Below are 21430 nucleotides of genomic sequence, written 5' to 3' on the forward strand. Positions count from 1 at the left end.
AAAGTAGTGGTATCTACGCGGGAGAATTGTTTACTTACTTTATAATTAGTCAATAATGCCATCATTTTCTTCATTCAAGCTGAGAGCTTGCACGAAAACAAGAGGCGGGATTTACTGCACGAACCAATCACATTTAATCAGAACCCCCTCTCAGTGACTTTCCCCCAGAAAAGCCATGGCATGCTAAGGGGTCTCTGCTGAAAGTCTATGGGCTGAAGGGAGGCAAGCCTCCACTGTAACTCTACCTGCGGCTGTCGCTGTTTGACAGTGTTACTTTATAAAAACCGAGTGACTTTTATACTTTTAATGCCATATTTAGTAATATTTGCGATTTATGTTAGTAATATCGTATATTTTGTCATCCAATTTTTTGATGAGACACCGTCTCGGAGGGAACGCCCCTAAAGTAAACAGTGTACTTACATATGAAGTGCAACAAAAGCAACACAGTAGATCTATTTAATACCAGAAAACATAAATATCTATTTAACACGTCAGACCAACACACAACAAGTTTTTATCTTATGTAACCATTCTGATGAAAATGTTGCCACCCAGTGGTGTATCCTTAAAATCTTTAGGTCCTAAATTAAAACGAATTTAATTCACTAAACTTAGTTAAAATTATACAAACGTAATAAATTATATATATATATATATATATATATATATATATATATATATATATATATATATATATATATATATATATATACAATTTTTCTTTTCATGGTATGTTAACAAAATAGAATTGAAATCAGAGACTTTTAATTTGAAAAATCAAGATAATTTAATTTTTACTAAAACTAATATAGGCTATACATAAAAAGTAAACAACACGATAAATGACTATATAATAAATCTCTCTTTTTTCTTTTTATGGTAACCTGTTAAAAATAGAACGCAAACAGCGACTTTTAATTTGAAAAGTCAGCTCAGCGCGTCTCTTCTGTCTAGTGTTGCTGCCCGTTGTGTGTCGGAGGATGTCTGACAACGCAGAATCTCCTACAGAAACTCAAAAAGATGATCCTTCGATACAACACGCTGCCACTGAACACACTGGAGCGTCGGACGAGAAGAAAAAGAGTATGGTTTTTGAGTTATATACACGACCATAGAAACGGTTATACATTCATTTCTAAACGCTGCTGCTGTGTTTATTTGGCGTAACGTAGTTTATTAGAGAGCTACTTCCGCGACTTCGCGAAGATTGACTGCTCTGCCAGCCAATGAAGTTGCTGTTCGTTTATATGCAGCCAATGGCTGGCCAAGCAGGCACGTGCTTTTTTACTTTGACAGGGATTGCAAGAGGTGTCGTTTTTATGGTTTTAAAGAAAGTTAATGCTAAACGTTTATTAAATTTATTGCCTAAACCATTCTTATAGTGGGCATATTCAACAATAGGCAATAAGATATTACCGAGTAATATTTCACATTTAATTGCGTTGGTAGTAACCCCTTTGTGGAACTCAGGGCGATATTGTACCATATTTGTTCATGTAGTGCTTTTATTGCAAAGCCTTTATCATTTCTATTGATGTACAGAGTCACATTTTTAACAGACCCTTGTGAAAAGTGTACTTAATTGTTCTGAATGTGCCCTTGTAGTGTACTTTTAAACTTTCAGATCATATAATGTGAATTAAATAAAAGTTGCAAACCTTTGTGAGGTTCTTTCTTCTGCTGAACACAAAAGAAGATATTTTAAATAATGTGGGTATCCACACAGTTGACAGCAGCCAGTGACTTGTATAGTGTGGAAGAAAGAAACTCGTACAGGTTTGGAACGAGGATGAGTGAATGATGGCATAGTTTTTATATTTGGATGAACTATCCTTTTAGTAAATGTTCCACACGTTGTCTAATTATGTTGTATATGATTTTATTCTCATTTTATATTTCAGTTGATGTGCTGTTGAAAGCAGTAGGTGATGCGCCTATCATGAAGACCAAAAAATGGTCCGTGGAAAGAGGGAGGACAGTACAGTCACTCGCTCAGTTTATCTCACGCTTTCTCAAACTGGAGGCTAGTGAACAACTGGTACGTGTCCACCCCCACCAGGAACACCTCATTATATATATATATATATATATATATATATATATATATGTACTGTATATATGGTTAAAAGATGTGACATCCGTTTTGGTGTCTGCATCAAATTAAATTAATGAAAGTGATTTTATTTACATAGTAACATATTAAATGCAAATAAAGTTTAAATTTGTGTCAAATAACTTTTGTCATTCAGCACAACACGTATTGATTTAAAAATGAAACTTAATCTGACCTGTACTTATTAAAATATATAAAGGAAAAGGTGATCATTCTACATTTGATTATATAATTTGAATTGCTGACAAATGGGTGGTAAAATGTAGTGGTTTGAAGGATGGTGGCAAAGATAGCTAAAGATTTAAAACTACAATTAGATTTTGAGAAATGCTCTGTCATTGAAAGAGAGTCTTTTAATGTCATCTAATGATTCTTGTTCTAAATATGCCTGTCAAGATTTTTTTGGTATATAAAGTATTGTTACAATGAATGACATTTTAGTGGGTGTCTTCTATAAATCATGGTAAAAATAGTATGTATGCATGTAATAGTAATGTATGATCAAATTTAACAGGACACATTCTAATAATGTATGGGGGAAAAAATTACCTTTTTGTCTTTGACCCATACATTTTAAATAACTGTTACATAAAATATAATATTTTCATTTTTCAATAATTATAAATATATAATGTATGTCATGTTTTCATTAATATGTGTATGAACCCATCAAGGCCAAATTACTCATGAAATCAAACAGAAATGTTTTTTCTTCTTTACTGAACGCTCTGTCTTTCTGCTCCTCCACCAGTTCATTTATGTCAATCAGTCATTTGCTCCATCCCCAGACCAAGAAGTGGGTGTGCTTTTCGAGGTATGATTTTATTTTTTGTGCCAAATGCTACTCTGCCCCATCTGGCTTAGTAAGAAAATATTATTTAGACTGAAATAATTTCAGATTGCCATTTTCACAGTAGTGCAGCCACTGCTGACAAATGCTGATTAGCAAGTATTAATCTTAAAATGTTTAAAGATCTGCTTATTTTCTGACTATTTAAGTAAAATTGAAGCTCCAAAAAAATAACAATCATCTGAACAAGTTTCTGTTCTAACTTTACCAGTATAATTTATAATGGTTATAATAGGTTATGCCATGATAATGCCATTTTAGTTTCCTTAATTTCCATGAAGAGAAAGTGTTTTGCTGATTGACTTGGTAAACCTTGTTGTTTTGCTCTGTTTTACAGTGTTTTGGAAGTGATGGTAAACTAGTTCTCCATTACTGCAAGTCACAGGCCTGGGGATGATTGTGCAACTTTTTTTTTCTCCCACTTTCTCCCTTTCATTTATACACCTTCATACATACAGTATCAAAAACATCACTCACACATCATGACTGTTTTTAAAACTTATTGATTTTTCATGTGTTGTTTTTTTTGTAAATAATAAAATGTAAATAATATTGTAAAACAATGCAGTCAGTGTCTCATGGGACTTTTTGAGATGGAAATCATACGAACACCAAATAATTTTAGCAACAAATTTTGATGCATGTTTTTCATGTTTAAGCTCATGTTGAAGTGATTTAAAAGGACAAGGAAAATATGTGATTCTCAGTAGTACAGAGTGATTACTTTTCACAGGATGGGTGGGTAATGTCCCAGGACAGAACAGGTCACATGTAAGGGTTGGTAGAGATGTACAGGGGTGTGAAGTACAGGTGGGACAGAGGAATGTTTAAAAAGGCATGGTGGAGCAATGTAAAAGAAGACAGGCTAGAAAGATGGAGACGGCGCTAACAGATGGACTGAAGAGGGATTATGGATGCTCTTGGTAGAGTGTGACACCATTTTCAAGGAAAGGCAGGAAAAGGAGGAGATTTGGGCAGGATTGTACCAAAAAAGGGGAAAAGCAGAAATAATCACAAAAGGATAAGAAGGGAAACTGCATGCTGAACCAAAGAGACGAGGACCTTCTGTGTTTAACAGCTGCACAGAAGGTGGAATAAAATACAAATTCATGGATCGAAATAGGGAATTATTATTACGATGGACATGATGTAAGAAGATTAATGTGCACAGGTAAAAATCAGCTTTTTAATGCAGAATAATTGTTGATTTTCTTGTAAAACTGCATATATAATAATGCAATGCATAAAAGGTGTTGCTTTCAGATCATGATGCAATTTAAAGGAAAACCATTTGGTTGTACTCTTAAATAAATATTTGATCAAACATTTTTGATTAGCAGGCATTTTGTCTTTCATATCACTAACAAACACATTCAAATGATTTTAAATTTAGACTCTATATTCCAATAAACTGTAAAAAGTGGAAATGTGCAGTTGTTGCCTTAAAAAACTATTTCCAGTTGATCTAACCCTTGAAAATGAATTTGGTTGATGTAACCCGCAGTAATGTATTTTAAAATCAAATGTTTATAAAACTCCATATTTTATGTAAAAAATAAATACATAGGTATTCTTAAAAAAAGAAACATGCACACCTACAAAGCCCAAACAGATTAAAACAGATTATTAGAGGATTACAAGTAAAGTTAGACTTAATGCAAGAGCTTAACTAATAATTTCATCACGTAACTTCAAACGTAATCCTTTGAATTCCCTCTTTTTCCTTTTCTCATTTTTAATCCCATTCAGAGCCGCACTGAAAATAAATAATAGTTTCACATCATTTATTCAGCATTACGTAAACATGCTTTTATCTCTGGATTACAGTTTTGCTCATAAGTTTACATACCCCTTGCAGAATATGCAAGATATTAATCATTTTAACAAAATAAGGGATTATAAAAATTGCATGTATATTTTTGTATTTTAGTACTATCTACATTTAGACAAATGTTTGTCCTGAGCGGTTCAGAAATATTCTCCACATTCTTTGGTTTTTTTGCATATCTGAACTCTTTCCAACAGCAACTGTGTGATTTTTAGATGTAAAACCTTTTGGATATATAAATGTGGTTGTAAACTTTTAGAATTGGATGTTTGGGGCTGAACTTATTTTGTATTTTGGGAAACATAAAAGTCTTAAGTAGCTTTTAAAGGGCAGTACCAAATAATAGGCATTGAATACTAAATATAGTGCTAAAAATAAGATACAAAAACAAGAAAAAAATTGCACATCCCCAGCTCTTAATGCACTGTATTTCCTTCTAGAGCATCTGTGATTGTTTTCACCTTTTGTAGTAGTTGTAATGAATGTATAATTTTGAGATCCATCTTTTTAAAATGAGGACAGTTAAAAGTATATACATTGTAAAAAGATGGATCTCAAAATCGTACAGTCATTGTTGGAAATGGTTATAATATGCAGAAGATGCTAGAATAATATGCAAAGAATGTGAAGGAGCTGAAGGATTTTTCTGATGTTCTGCAGCAGTTGAACTGCTCCAGACAAACAAGGGACTCATTAACAACTTTCTCATAACATAACAAACAGTCACTGATTAACCAAGTAAAAACACACATTATTAAGATATAATAATCCCTCTTTTTTGTTAAAATTCCTAAAATCTTGAATATTCAGCAAGGGCATGAATACTTGTGAGCGGAACTGAAAATGATTGATATTAGAAGGAGCAATGGTAACAATCATAAGGCTCCTTAGTTTAATCAGACTGAAATTAAAGGAAGTTTATTAACCTCTGATTTGCCTATAGATTGCGAAGCAACATAAATCACAAATAGGGCCTATAAAGTAGGCTACTCAGATAATATCTAATAAAGCAGTTTAATGTGATTAAGTGATGATTTCTGTTACAGCATTAGTAAGTGACATCAAATAAAAATATATAAAACAAAAAAAAAAAATCTAAAAAACATAAAAATAAAATAATAATCCATGTAATGATATATTAGTGCCAGGAAGCATTAACACAAAAAGTCCAGTGCTAGGATGTACCTGTAATATGTCTTTTTAGAACTCTTCAAGGACATTTTGATTTTCTTTGTGTCTTTGGATAAAAGACATCTGTCCAGAACAAAGTGTAACATATAAGCCTGTGACATATGCTGTTCTTTCCTCTCTTACTAAGGTTCTTCCCTGATCTGACCCTCTCCTTTAATAAATCCACATCTTTATTTATCCTACCATCTGTTACAGGGAACTCTTACTCATTTCTGCATTATATAATTTTCTCAATTTCATTCTCATCCCAAAAGATTTCTTGTTCTTGGTTACTGATCCTTGTTTGCCCTTTATAAACCAACTCTGCCTTCACTTTGGGTAGCATGTTGGACCACATGTCCAGGCGTTCTCGCTCCCTACTTTCTCTTTTCCTGACCTCCCTTGCCCTCGCGTTATCTGTGCTGGCTTTCTGTACATCTTACTGGTGTGAAGGAACGCACAAGGTGGTCAAACCTCTCTGCTTGTCACCTGTCAAGATGAAGAACTGCGGCCAGAACAACAGTGAACCTTACGCTACAGGTATGATGTAGTCTTCTGGTTTGATATCACCTGTGTGATAAATCACATTCATGCTGATATTCAGACCAATGTCACAATTTAAGTATGGCATTAAAGGGATAGTTCACCCAAAAATTTAAATTTGCTGAAAATGTACTCACCCTTGTTGCCATCCAAGATGTAGATGAGTTTGGTTCTTCATTAGAACAGATTTGGATAAATTAACCATTGCATTACTTGCTCACCAATGGATCCTCTTAAGTGAATGGGTGCCGTCAGAATGAGAGTCCAAACAGCTGATAAAAACATCAAAATGATCCATAGGTTATCCACAAAATTCAGCAAAAAGCTGTGTTTGTAATAAAAAAATTTATCTTTATGCTGCTTTTAACTTAAAACCATGGCTCATTCATTAAAATGGTTGCCACCTACTGGCGTAATAATGTAGCCTGCGAAAAGATTAAAAGAAAAATCCCCACTACTAATGCTACTAATGATACAAACACTGACTGTACCATGCACTCATTCATGTTACTGTCAGGCTAATTGGTCGTCCTCTTTTCTCTTCAGAAAACCCCACCCCAGATCCACGGAACCCGCTACCAACATTATCACCAAAGCGAAGGGAGGAACTAGCCAAGATTCGACAAAGACAGTTGGCTAATGCAGTGCACTACATTTGGGAGACAGGAGAAGACAAGTATACCTTCAGATATTTCCACACAGGATTTTGGGAGTCCTGTGAAAAACATGCTGATGGTAAGAAAACCTCTCATCAAAAGAGATAAAAGTTATAGTTCATCCAAAAATAAAAAGTCTGTCACCTTAAGGTATCTACTCACCTTATGTTGCTTCCAACCTATCATGTTCTTTTTATCGATGGACCACAAAAGGAGATGTTAGGCTGGATTTTCATGCTGTTCTTTCCCGTATAATGAAACTGAAAGTTGTCCATTTTCATTCCACCATATTCTTTGTCAAATTTGGTGAATTGGTCACACTAAACCAAGGGTTCTTGAAGTCCACTTTCCTGAAGAGTTTAGCTCTAACCTTGATCAAACTCACCTGCCTGTATCTCTCTAGTAACCCTGACTTTGATTAGTCTTTTCCCTTCACAAATTTATCAAATGTAGTCTTCAGAGGACTTGGTATGTAGTGCACAAATTGTATGAATCACATTTATGGTGCTTTTGTCATTTTAATTGACAGTCCCTACTCACCTTTTACTGTTATTTCATAGAAAAGAGCTGCAGGAACATTCTGTCAAATTTCTCCTTTTGTATTTCATGGAAGAAAGAAAGTCATAAGAGTTTGAACCATGATGGTAAATGACAAATTTCATATCTGAGAAAACTGTTCCTGTCATTTTCATTAAAATTACAGTTTTTACAATCATTTCGGCTCTAATTTTAGAGAATGTGTCATTAAAAAAAAAACAAAAAAACATAATTACTTGTAACACAGACTGTCCTACAGAGCCCCGCACATGGCATACAGGAAAAAAAAAAATAGTAGGATAAATCATGTGCACGATTTACTATTTCGTTCCCTCGATTTACTTAATCGTGCACATGATTTATAAATCGAAGGAACTAATTAGTAAATTGTGCACACAATTTATTTATTTTTTCTTGCATGTCATGTGCGTGGCTCTGTACTGTCCAATGTTCAAGGCAAAGCATTGTACATTCATATCTTGATATATTCATATCTTAAGTAATTGTAAAAATAAAGAGGTAATTTAAAAAATCATCAAAATTGCACATCTATTTAAAATGCATTATATATCATTGATTTATCAAAAACATATTGTTGAGTGTGTCAGGCATTGGATTTCATTGGTATTCTTTTTCATGCTGCTACATTACAGGAGAACGATGTCGCCGGTTCTTGGATCTTACTCCTGGAGAGACTCATGGTAAGATTGCAGTGTGTGTGTGTGTGTGTGCTTGAAATGATCTCTGCAGAATGATATAACCAATGATGTATGTAGGTGTAACTGTGCCTGCAAGGCTTTTAGTATTTGTACAGTATGTGCTCATATAAGTGCATGTGCTCCTCTCTGCCTGCTGCAGGTGTTCTGTGGTTGTCAATGATTGCTGAGTTCATGTACATCAGTTTGTTGGGCATGGGCTTCCTACTATTGTGGGTGGAAGTGTTGTGTGCTCATAAAGAAATGCATGCACTCAAAATCAACGCTTTCGCAGCCATATGTACAGTTCTCTCAGGTAAGATAGTGGTCCTTGGTTCCCTCTTGTGGTCAAATTTAATATCGCATTATTGTTATTATATATTGTTTTGATTTCCCCCTACTTTTTTCTTTCAGGACTGTTAGGGATGGTGGCTCATATGATGTACACCACCGTATTTCAGCTAACTGTGATTGTGGGGCCCAAAGACTGGAGACCTCAGACATGGGACTATGGCTGGTCATTTGCGTGAGTAGTACACTTACAAAATATTTTCACCCAGTTTATGTATATTAAAGTTTGGCTTGATTGTGATTTGCTTAAAGTGGTAGTTTCCTTATATGAACTTTATAGATGTTTACAAATTTTCCTCTTTCTTTTGCATGGTCCTTTCACTCACTTCTCGACTCCAAGGCTTGCATGGGTGTCTTTCAGCTGCTGCATGGGTGCTGCAGTTATGACTCTTAATTCTTACACAAAAACAGTCATTGAGCTACATCACCGCCAGAGGCTTCGATTAGAGGAGGCCCGTGCTACAAGCCATGCTCCGTCCTACGATGAGGTGGTCCCAGGTGGAGGGCTGTACTCCGTCAGTGGCCTATTGCAGTGCCCAAATGGGATGATAGACTCTATGTGGGCATCCAATGGGAGCATGGGACCAGTGCAAGAGAGGGATGTGCCCACCCTGGTACTGGTTGGAGGATGCGGACAAGATTCGTGTGAGGACTGTGAGAGAGAGATGGATGAGATGAAGGAGGCCATGAACGGAATAGATTCTCCTTGCTAATCGTGGATGATGTGAGTTGAGGAGCTAGTTCACTCAAAAATGAAAAATTATGTTATTATTTAGTCCCCATCATGTCATTTCAAACCTATATGGCCTTCTTTTGTCTGTGGAACACAGAAGAAAATAACTTGAAGAATGGTAGTAATCAAACAGATTTTTTTTTACCACTGATGCCCAGTTGAGTGTTTTTTTTTTTTTTTTTTTTTTAAAGGGGTCATTAACTGCCTTTTTATTATTTTGTACTGTTCTCTGAGGTCCCCTTATAATGTTATCAAGATTTTCACATTAAAAAACATCATAATTTAGAAGTGATAGGCTATTTTCTGTCCTGTTTTAACCGCCCTCATCAGAAAGCTGTGTTTGAATAGCTGTGGCGGATTGTAGACTCTGAAGTAAACACCTGCTGCTATGATTGGCTGACAGTTGTGTATGTTTGACAGCCTACGTCCTTCACAGATGTACGCTGCTGTGATTTAGGTTTAAAATGCATAAATACTCATATTACACAATCTGTTTAACCAACAAAGCAATAATGACCACATTACGAAAATAGTTACTCGCACCTTTGTGTTGTGACATTACTGTCGGATTCAATATAGCCGGCACAGCATCGTCTTTTAGTCTTAATCTTTCCAAAAATACCATGTCAAATTGTGCCTTGTTTGTAAACGAATCCACGGTAAAATGAAGTTCTTATTGACACTGTCTAGAACTTCATTAAAAAGTAAGTTAATCCACTCTTGGAAATGCAGATACTGTTTTTTCCCATAACTTGCACAGCATATTGTTTTCTTCAGAGCCATCTTTATCATTTGGTTTCTGCGTAGACCTATGTGTTCACCTCTCTCATAACATGCACGAATCAATGGGCGGGGCTAAACAGGCATTGATCGTCTTCTGCAGAGGTGGAGTTTAGCCACACTATTACATCATTGAGTGACACATTCCACAAGCTCTCATTTGTGGCAGACTGGGTTCAATATAAGCTGTTTTTAGACTAACTAGAAAGTTAGAGTTCTGAAACTTGGATGTGTTTATAGTACAATGACTGTCATTTTCTGTAATATCTCATATTTTCTTCTGTATTCTATTGTTTCTTTTATTTGGTTTAGAATTGACACCCAAACCATAACAAATAATAAATAATAAGAAAAAAAAAAATAAAAAAAAAATAATAATAATGTAAATGTTAATGTAAAATTCTAAAGCATTGCTTGAAATAACTACTAAATGTGGAATTGTTGCAACCCTCAAATGGTGTGATTATTTGAGTTATGTTTTTTTTCCACACTTCTGAAAGCAGAACTGTATGATAATGTCTTTAACCACTGTATACTTATAGCGTCCCTTGTATTTTCATCAGTTGTCTTAAATTTAAGTTAATTATTACTAATATTTAATATGGCAAAACAAAGAATAAGATGATATTTTAAAGAAATCCAAAATGAGAAATGAAGAGAGAGAGGCTGCACTAGGAAGTTGGAGATTTTAAAGTCTTTTTTGCAATGTCGGACAGGCGATTATGTCAGTAATCCTACCTTGGACTAAAACAGTGAGGGAATTGACGGTTAGTAAACAGTGTCATAAAGAGCTTTTCTCTCTAACAAAATATTGCAAACCTGCTCATATACAGACTCACATTTACCTGTGTGCCAATGTATATATCTGGCCCAGCTTTGCCATGCATTGACAACACACAAAGATAATCCAGGAGTATGGGTAAACATTGCCACGGCATGTTAAACCTCTGGTCTGCTAGCAGACCGTTAGAGATTATTGTGCTGCCCATTCCAGCGGATCACTTGAACTTTTCCCCTCAACTAATTATTTACATACAAATTCACACGTACAGACACAGAACAGAGAAAATCTAAGTAGCTCATACAGTTTCAGTTTTATTCCACAGCATATGACATCAAAAAACTGATTTGCATAATATGAATGGCAAAGGTTGTTGTATTATCATGCTGGAAGATAAGTCTAGTGGCTTTATTGGCTTTATTTATACATCTGTAATTTACTTCATTTGCAAGAAAAACATGAATGATCCTGTTCTCACTTTGATTCATAAAGAAAAATAATATTTGCTTTCAGTATCATCATTTCATCTGCCAAAAACTCTTCTTCAGTCTACATACAGAATATCACACATTTCAACATTTGTTCCCAGATGTGACACTTTCCTATCACTTCAATCTATCATCATTCTGTCTGTCAGGACTCACTCAAACATATTGAGGTTAATGGGCTTTCAGATATTTACAGAATGACTCGTGTTGCACTAATACAAGAAACAGGACAGACGTGCCCGGATTAAAGGGGTAAAAGTTAAAAACAAACAAAATGGGGAAAAAAGAAATCGGGGGAAAACACTTGACCAAAGGAAATGATATGACAGGAAATACAGTTATTGTTCTTGTTTTATTATTATTTTTGGGGCTCATATTGAATAAGGTGGATCGCGCCTTCATTGTCAAGAATGCCTTGAATAAACTCACCCTCGGCCAATCGCTCTGAAAAGAAAAAAGAAAAAAACACTCACTGTCACTGGACAAACTCACATATTCAGTCTTTTAACAGCAGCATTTTGACATTAATTTACTATGGCACCAACTTTGATTTGTAATAAAGGTAGGAAATGCAAACAAATATTTAAATAGCACACTTGAATCTTTTATCATATGTCCATGAATGACAGATATTATTAAATATATGAAATATATGAACAGTAAAGGGTTAAATTACAACTATATGTAAAAACAAATCAACATAAAAACACAATATTACCATTATCTTTTTTATCGAAGAACGACCACAGTTTGTCTGCTCTCTTCTCGGGAGTGTTCTCGTCTGCTGGAAGATTTTCCTGCTCTTCTTTGGGGATCAGCTTAAAGATAGCCTGAGGATCGACAAGATGGAAAAAAAGTGGAGGTGAGGAGGGAAGAAAGCAATAACAGACTAATACTAACAATAATGATATGTGCAATAATTTCTAAAACCTCTCTATCTATCATTTACATTCTGGTCATTCATGAGAAAAACAGCTTATAAATCAGTGATCTTTTTGAAAATCCAAAATAGCAGAACGTTTTGTGTGAGGGGTAGGGTTAGAGTAAGAGAAAAGAAAGCAGTTTGTATAATATAGAAACCATTATATGTCTATGGAATGTCCCCGTAAAACATGAAAACCAGTGTGTGTGTGTGTAATTATTTTATACTAATAATATAGTCTAGCCACCATTTCCAATTCTTACAGCATTTTCCCCCAAACACACCAAAACTAAACACCTCATCTCAATGCAGGCAACCTAATTCCTGTATTTACCCAAACATTATTAATTTTCAGACAAAATGTAGTTGAGAGTGAAAATCCCTGTGACAGGCACATCCATTAGTTAATTGGAGTGTTAAGTGAATGACCATCTGCTCTTCTGATGATGCTTGTCTGGAGGTAATCATCATAGATTAGGACCACTAATGCCAAGGGGAATCTACATAGACTTTAGTTTTTCCTGACCACTGCTGACCTGAATCTGAGTGGTCCAGTGAGCCGAGGAGATGTTTATCTCAGACACATAGGAATAATACAGATTAAAGGCAGTGCCAAAGCTCCTGCAAAACCACAAAACATGGCCTCAGCACAGCTCAGTCTTTAATGCTCTTTTGCATTCAGTCACTGGCACGATGACAGTGACATTTATACTTATAAACCACCAAACTAGTGATAACAAAGCCTGAGTATAAGGTCAAATGCTGATCTGACCTCATGTGTGTAGCTGTGTTAACATTTGATACATCCATAAATGCCTAACAATAGTAAACAATGCACTGAAAATAGAACTGTATTCCCTGATTATATACTGTATTTTAATAAAGAAACATAGAATAAACTTTTTTTTCTTGTGTTTGTCTCGCTGGATATATACTGTGTAATTTAAGCGACATGTTCCCACTGTTTACTGTGACTTCTGCAACCCACTTATCCAGCATCTTTCTAAAAAAAAGCATCTTATTTTGTAATCCCCCCATCGACCTGTCTCTGTGCTAATGGCTGTCTGCATTTGAAAAGGCCTCTGTGTACGTTTATTGTTCAAGGTAAACCATTTATCGGATGAATTATTCTGGGATGTGACCGATTGCATTAGCCATGCTCCGAGGCAACGGCTTGTTAAGTCAAAGCTCATAAGACATTTGGCTTCTTTCTTTTTACTGAGGCCTTGTGTTCTGTGTTTGTTTAGTATTGCTGACTGAACAAAACTCACAGAAAATAGAGAGAAAATTTAATTATATATTCTGTGATTATATATGTGATGCATCATCAAGAGAAAGATTAGAATGCATTAGAACAAGTCCTATATAAGGGAGACTGGGGCAAGTTGTCACTAGGGCTATATTTCAGTAACTGTAAGGATTTGAGTCAAATGTCAAGTTACACAAATATGTTTTTCAATTTGGTATCAAACATCTTCAATACTGTCTTAAATCAGACTAATTTCCTTTAAAAAAAAAACATACTTTAAGTTTGTTTCATTACGTATACTTAAGTGAAGTTCAACTACTAGAATGCGTGTAGTAAATATACTAATATGGATGTACAAGAAGTATACTTGTAAGTGTACTATTTCAATACTACTTGGGACTAAATTGGCCCATGTTTTAATTTATAAAAGTATACTTTTAAGCATACTTTTAAGATTTCCCAGACCCTGTGTTTTCTTTCACACACCTAGTCCTACATTTAACAGTAGACTCATACTAAACTAATACACTAATGTATACTAATATACTTTTAATCACAGTAGTGAACTTTGAGTGAACTAGTCTACAACAAAGTACATAAAACAACAAAGTACATAAAAAGTAGACTGAAAGTAAACTTACCTAATGCATTTTAAGAAATATACTAATAGCACACTTATTATATATAGCACACTTGAATAAATTTCTTTTTTTGTAAGGGTTTGAGAGTTTTGTTTTAAAAACGTTCATTTGTAACAGCTTCAAACAAGAAAACACAATAAAACCACACTTGGATGCATTTAGGACAGAATCAACTAATTAAGGCAGTTTTTAACTAAAAATGATGAACTGTGATTTCAGGACAATTGAACATCAACATCAAGCTGTCACATTTTTGTCTGAGCATTTTATCACGTGTTTTAAATGAATGATTTTTTTATTTATTTATTTTTGTTATTTGTCATTTGTTTTACTTGCATTTCATTGTTATTGGCTGTTCAATCAATGACAGGTTTCATTGTGACTACTTGCCCCTGTGTGACAACATATAGTATGACAGCATATCCTGCATAAAGGGCCATGTTGTGGCAAAAGATCAACATACATTCAATATCTTTTTTTTTTGCAAAACTGTCAACTAGCTCCAGGCTCCCTACAAAAACTCACTCATTTATGGTATGGTTTCGAAAGGAAGCCACACAACAGTGCCACTAATGATACTTATGAAGATGTCACCAACATTTGACCTACCTGACAGATTTCTGCCACTTCTGACTTGGTGATGTAGCCGTTCTTGTCAACATCAAAAAGTGAAAATGCCCACTCCAGCTTTCGCTCCGTCTTTCCAGTTGACGTCATGTGTAGAGCAATAATGTATTCCTTGAAATCCAGCGTTCCATCATCATTCGTGTCAAAGGAGCGGAAGACGTGCTGGGCATACGCTGCAGCATCACTGTCTGGGAAAAAGCGTTCGTAGATCTTTTTAAACTCTTCTGGTGTGATACGGCCAGATGGACACTGCTTCTTGAAGTTCTCGTACCACTGTGACAGTTCATCCTCTGAGAATTTGGTATTGAGTTTGAGATCCTCCAGGATCTCCTTGGACATAGCGCTGCTTTTGGCATTCCCCATTTTTGGCTGCTGGTGGAGAGCACAGGCAGGGGTTCAGAAAGCGTTGTTTGTCAGGTCCTCCTTTCTGACCAGAGATACACTATATTATGTAGCTGCACTTGCTGAGATGTTCCCAGGGAATCTCTCTTTTCTTGGGTGCCTGTAATTAATGTCCCATAAAACCTTGGTGCTCCTTGTGAAAAATGATGGATTGGATGGATTGATAGATGTCACACCCAAGTGTTAACAGAGGAAGAACAGCATCCGTTGTAATGACGCTCTCAAATGTAAAGGGAAGAATGAGTGCTGATTGATGACGTTGGCTGCTGATGGGTGGGTGGGTGAGTTAGAGGGGGTGGGGCAGGTGAACTTAGGCTGTTACCTTTGAATGCAGGTTTAAGTCGTTAAAGAGGGATTTGACATGGCTGAGCCTCTGTGCCCCAAATCAACAGCTTGGGACTGTCCCCTTTCATAAATGATTACAATAATAATGATTACTAGGCAAATGCCCAGTTGTCACTACATCTTAAGCTTGTTGATCATATACATGTAATGTCTTATGAACTTAAACATTTAGTTTGGGTGACATTTCAAGCATTATTTAGTTTTGCTAGCTTAAATATGTAATAATTGCAACATTACTGTATCTAGCTAAGTACCTTTTTTTAATATTTTAGGTTTTGTTGAAATGCAAAATGTACTTGAGATGATCAAGAAAGCATTGCACAAATCAGTACGGTTTTGCACTTCAAACCAGTGCTTTTCCAGCAAAAAGTGTGTTTATGAATTTATATATGTTAATGAGACATCAGATCCTTTTGGCACAGATAGTGGCATCCAGACAACTACACTGACCTTTTGTGATGTTTAAAGCAAGGCCTTGTTGTAGAGACATACTTATTTTTCCTCAGCTTGACATGTTGTTTCTTACTAAAGTGTATAAATGGAAACATCAGTTAGGTTGTATGAATGGCTTAAAAAATAAAGTTTATTTGTTTTATCTTCCATTGAATTCATCTCACGAACTGTCATCACTTTCACTGAGTAGTGTGAATTAAGCGACAGCAGCTTTTGCTGATGTCTGTATCAAGTTCATTGAGGTTCATTCAAGACACCACTGGTTTTTGTTTGATTTTATTTTAATTGCACGTGGTAATCAGGGGATGGTTAAGCCTGGACCTGACATCTGCCATACCCTCTTTTCCAGGAAGCTTCCCTCTTTTAATCTTATTCCTGTACTTCTTACCTCTGTACAACTTTTCATGCCACCTGTCTTTTATTAGGTCTATTGCCCTCTCATGGTGCATGTTTTTTAATATACTATATTATGTTTATCTTTTTCAGTTCAGGGTCAAACTTAAGCAACATGACTTTATTCTGTTCACTGATTTTGGACGCTGCCCATAATGGGTTGGCATAATGCCCAGGTTTTAAGTCTCAGTTTGACGCTTACACATAAACTGTTGTGGGTACTCTAATAAATTCATTAGGTGACTAATGGCAGTTACGAGTAGCAACTGTGTTTAGGCTCGTTTGTAAATATCACTGGATTATGGTTATTTCATATACAGTGTACTTATGTCTGGTCTCTTTCTCTATCTCCATGCAAACCACTTACCAATTAACATTACCTGCCACATTGCATTTTCCACCATTACAGTTACAAATCTTTTGGATTTAGTGAGTAAATCATATTCTTTCACATAGCTTTGCAGTGCATATATTTTGAATATTTCAGCTGGATGCTTTTTTTTTTTTTTTAGCAATGCTATAACACAACAGTGCCTCCACTTTGGGGTGTGTTGGTAGCAAGTGTGTTTAATCTTTGTTGCTTACACTTTATTTTGATAGTCTACTTTAATCATTTTACTGTTTGCAACATCATAACTCTCATTAATTTGCAGCTACATGTCAACTAATTCTCAGTAGAGTATTTATGGGATGTTTGGTTAGGGTTAGTAAAATAAGTTAATATTTACTTTTTAAAAATAAGTCGATAGTTAATTATAGTCAGTGTAGTTGAATGTCTGATGGGGGAACATCAAAATAAAGTGTTAGCAGATATTAAGCAGATAGTCTGTTGACATGGAGTTGCAAAATTGTATAAGTTATATAGACCTATCATAATTAAGTGTTACCTTTTTTCAGTACACTGCCTATGCAGTTATACATATTTACACACAATGACAAAGATGCAAGCTTTGTTTCTGAATGGCCAAATTAAGAACTTTTGTAAACAAACGTCACCACGTGCACCTCACAATGATTTGTTGCCGTCTGCCATTTCTCAATTTATGAGAAATAACATTATGTTGTTTAGTAAAGTTGCAATGAATCTTTTAAAATATCTTGTAATGGGCTTTGTATTTATTAACTAGGCCTACTCTGCTGTCAGACCACATTCAAGAGTGCCAAAACATTTAGCCTACCGTTTGAATTTATGTTAATAAAATTAACCACACAACAGTCAAAATTCAAGTTTAATATCTGGGACTCTTATTTACTAGTTTGCAACATTTACAAGATTTAAAACTATCATGCTGACAGGACTCATCAACTATTTAGTAGAAAAAAAAATAGGTAACCTTTAGTCTGGACTTTTCCATGTCCCTATAAATTTCTTCTCATCAGGTCACACATTTAGATCCTAAGCTGCATTTGAAACTTTCCAAAACATTCACTTGATACAGGTCTGCCCTACCTTTAATCACCCTGGATTTATTTAACTCCCTTGGAAACACCAGACATACCTCACCCTTCCCTCTTTTAGCACAGGGATTTTCTCTGTGCTATTCCAGGAATTCCAAGAGCACATTTATTGGATTACCTGTCAGAGCTAATTACAATGTGCCCACCCTGAGAGCAAACTGTGACATGCGGTGTACAAGGATTGCTGGGACTAGCGTAGAGATTTAGCCTCGTTGTTGTGGTGGTGGTTTTATGTCAGTGGAGTAAATCTGGAAAAATTGCAAGTGACAACTTAATACACAATTTGTCAAGACTACTTTATTCCCTCTTCTAAAGATGGATAACATCAAACAGGTTGACTCGTGACTCATTTGACACAACAACTGTGTCACAAGATTTGGAAGAAAACACCCTCTTATGCAAGTGTTTACTGACACCATTGTGTTTTCAAATGTGTAATGGACATCTTATGCCGTTCAGGGTTGAACAGATCAACTTGTGCTTTGAATGAGTAGATTTTTGGGAATACCCGAACAAGAACAGATTTCAATGATAAAGAAATTAAGCGTTAGTAGTGAATGATTCAACAAAATTAACAATTTCTCGCTTGGAAAAATAAGACACGTAGACAGGATAGCGACTGAAATGTCAAAAGGGCAGGGGAGACCAAAGAGGAAATTTCTTAAAAAAAACAAACAAACAAACAAAAAAAAAAACTTTCTGCTCAGAAAACAATACCTCTTTTAAAAATCCAGATGATCCTAAAACAAAAGCAGCAGTTTGGATGGGAGTAGAGGAAGGGAGGGAGTCTTAGATAAATACAAGTTAATGGGTCATAATGATGTCTAATGACAGACATCGCTTTCCTTTGGGACACAAAGAGCGATGGAAACAAACAAATGATAAGGAAAATAAAAACAACAGTCCACCGGCTCTGGTCTGCATGCAGTGAAACACTATGTAAATGGTTGTTGAGCACTGCACAGACATTCAGCATGCTCTTGCCTGGGAGAAAACAGATCTTTGGTGAACATTTTTTCTTCATGTTTTGGGATAAAAACTTATTGGTCTGACTCTTTACAAGCAGGAAAAAAGGTGAGAATTTGATACATTTAACTAACTATACATTTATGCATCTTATATGTTTTAAGTGAAAGTCGTGACATTTTATGTGTTTGAATGCGATTAACTCATCTATCCATAACACACTTTAATTTTGAGGTAATTTTGATGGCGATTAAAGGGATCGTTTCCACCAAAAAATTATGTCGTTATTTACTCACCCTCATGTCTTTCCAAACCTGTATTTTGAAGAATGTTACTAATCAGTTTTGGTTCCGTCAAAATATCTGTTTTTACATTCAACAAAAGAATGGAAGTCATACAGGTTTGGAACGACATGAGGATGAGCAAATGAAGACAGAACTTTCATTTTTTAGATGAACTATCCCATATTAATAACCATAAAATGTTTAAACTATTCAAGATACTGATAGATAATATTTATTTATAAACTGATGTGATCTATACTTTTTTACAGTGATATAGGTTGACTTAAAAGTAGTCTTTTTTATAATTTATAACACTATTTTATCATCACAGTGGAATTTCTATAATATGCTGATGTATATTCTTTGCTTTTGTATAATTGATAGAAATGACTGACACCTCCCTGTGAGAAGAGAGAAGAAGGACAACTACAGAAGAAGCACAACCTAGAGGGACAACTTCTTTCTAACATCTTTATTTTGTTAAAATCATCAATAATCAAGGAGTTTATAAATATCGTACATCAACAGGAGAGACAGACATCTTTGGAAAGATCTTACTTTTGTGGAGCTCATTAATGATGGCAGCACCCGAGGATCTTTCAGCCGATTCGAACCCTACCCAAACCGTGAAATATGATCCAAAGTCTCAGACTGTGACGTTACCAAATGGGTTGGTTTCAGTGGCAGGTGTCACGTTGGTGACGGGGGGAGCGGAGCTGTCCTGCGGCTCCTGTATTTTGGCCTTTGGGGTTTGGGGCACTCTGGTTGGTTTGAGTGTTGTGTCGGTGGGTTTGTGGGATCATATGGAGTACAAGAACAATGGTCTATCACACCTTCTGGCCTTTGGATTGGTACTGCTGCTTAGCAGTTTGGGTCTGGTGGCTTTTATCTTCATCCTCCGTTTCTTTATGAAAAAGAGAAGAATGATGGCCAGAAGAGAGAGGGCAGAAGCAAATCTAGTGCTGTTTAATGAGTATGCAGAAGTTGTTTTAAAAAGAGTCACCGTGTAATAGAGCAGTGAAGTGAAGAAATAACTGAATATATCAAACTATCTGCTGGTCCATCTTTTTGCTTGGTCGTGAAGGAATGTCACAGGAAATTCATTGGATTTAATGCATTTGCTATTTCCTTTGTGATTTCAGAACACAGAAGAGACATATTCGCTTCTGCATTCATGTCTTTATTGTAAATCTAACTTTCAGTGAATATTATTCCAGAAGTTTTTCGCTTTTAAATTGATGCAATGGCTATAATTGCATCTCTTTTTAAATATGTGTACTGCATGATTGTGTAATTTTGTCTGAGTGCATCTCTATTTTTGTAGCTATGTATTTTGATATATTAATATATCACCAAAATCATATTTTCTCCATTGCCATATACTATCATTAAGGGGAGAAAAAACATGAACTCCTGACAGCAATGGAAATATGTGGAAATATACAGTTCTGCAATATATGATGCAATATATTAAATAATACATTTCCATGAAACTATAGTGCTTATCAATATATTGCAATATATCCATGGACCATGTATGGATATTTATTCATACATGCAAAATACATGCAAATGAAGACAATAACTGCACTGCAGATTTACAATAGCTTTATTAAAACACTCAATTATAATAGTTAATGCTTGGGTTTACATAAAGCTGAACACATACTATCTCGCTTTATTGTTTGCATAGTTACACATTTGCTATATGAAAATATGTGTGATGATATATAAGAAAAATGCCTGAAATATTTACTAAAAACAAATATTAAAAGTTTTGATTTTTGGACAATTGTATTGTTAAAGTCATGGCAACATGGTGAGTGAAAAATTAGATTTGATTGAATTGAACTGAATTGATTGAGTACTTTATGTTATATGTATAAATACAAATACACAGATATATATCACAATATGTATTTTCCTCATAATATATTGAACGTACATGTTCCCATGAAATGTGAATATATAGTACATTTATGTTCAAATATATTTACACACACACACACACAAAATATAATATTTTATATATATTATGAAGGCTATCACTGAATATAAAATAACATATAATATATATTATATAGTACAGTATATTAATATATATTAATACATCACATATGTTTATGTCACATATTTTTCAAAATATGAAAAGTGCCAATTCC

The 21430-nt window shown here is 35.0% G+C and overlaps 4 protein-coding genes across 5 annotated transcripts; 3 read left to right on the plus strand and 1 right to left on the minus strand.

Moving 5' to 3' along the window:
- Positions 1-927: 927 nt before the first annotated feature.
- Positions 928-3529, plus strand: LOC109112612 (ATG12 autophagy related 12 homolog (S. cerevisiae)). The gene is made up of 4 exons (XM_042740678.1): positions 928-1086; positions 1905-2041; positions 2868-2930; positions 3304-3529. The coding sequence occupies exons 1-4, from the start codon at positions 984-986 to the stop codon at positions 3361-3363; spliced, it is 363 nt and encodes a 120-aa protein (XP_042596612.1). The 5' UTR covers positions 928-983; the 3' UTR covers positions 3364-3529.
- A 382-nt stretch (positions 3530-3911) lies between these two features.
- Positions 3912-9713, plus strand: LOC109112608 (germ cell-specific gene 1-like protein). 2 transcript variants are annotated; one of them, XM_042740676.1, is made up of 6 exons: positions 3912-6504; positions 7054-7242; positions 8354-8401; positions 8559-8711; positions 8810-8921; positions 9087-9713. In XM_042740676.1, exons 1-6 carry the CDS (start codon positions 6309-6311, stop codon positions 9457-9459), a joined length of 1071 nt encoding a protein of 356 aa, XP_042596610.1. In that variant the 5' UTR covers positions 3912-6308; the 3' UTR covers positions 9460-9713. The 2 variants fall into 2 exon arrangements, with proteins under 2 accessions (XP_042596610.1, XP_042596611.1); XM_042740677.1 differs by lacking the exon at positions 8559-8711.
- A 1619-nt stretch (positions 9714-11332) lies between these two features.
- Positions 11333-15617, minus strand: rcvrn2 (recoverin 2). Its single transcript, XM_019091321.2, has 3 exons — positions 14950-15617; positions 12247-12358; positions 11333-11972 (listed from the first exon to the last, which is right to left on the minus strand). The coding sequence occupies exons 1-3, from the start codon at positions 15328-15330 to the stop codon at positions 11887-11889; spliced, it is 579 nt and encodes a 192-aa protein (XP_018946866.1). The 5' UTR covers positions 15331-15617; the 3' UTR covers positions 11333-11886.
- A 2793-nt stretch (positions 15618-18410) lies between these two features.
- Positions 18411-21237, plus strand: LOC122140091 (transmembrane protein 100-like). The gene is made up of 2 exons (XM_042741887.1): positions 18411-19092; positions 19653-21237. Exon 2 carries the CDS (start codon positions 19844-19846, stop codon positions 20276-20278), a length of 435 nt encoding a protein of 144 aa, XP_042597821.1. The 5' UTR covers positions 18411-19092; positions 19653-19843; the 3' UTR covers positions 20279-21237.
- Positions 21238-21430: the final 193 nt, after the last annotated feature.

Source organism: Cyprinus carpio, chromosome B16, assembly GCF_018340385.1.
Source record: "Cyprinus carpio isolate SPL01 chromosome B16, ASM1834038v1, whole genome shotgun sequence".
NCBI classification, from domain to species: Eukaryota; Metazoa; Chordata; class Actinopteri; order Cypriniformes; family Cyprinidae; genus Cyprinus; species Cyprinus carpio.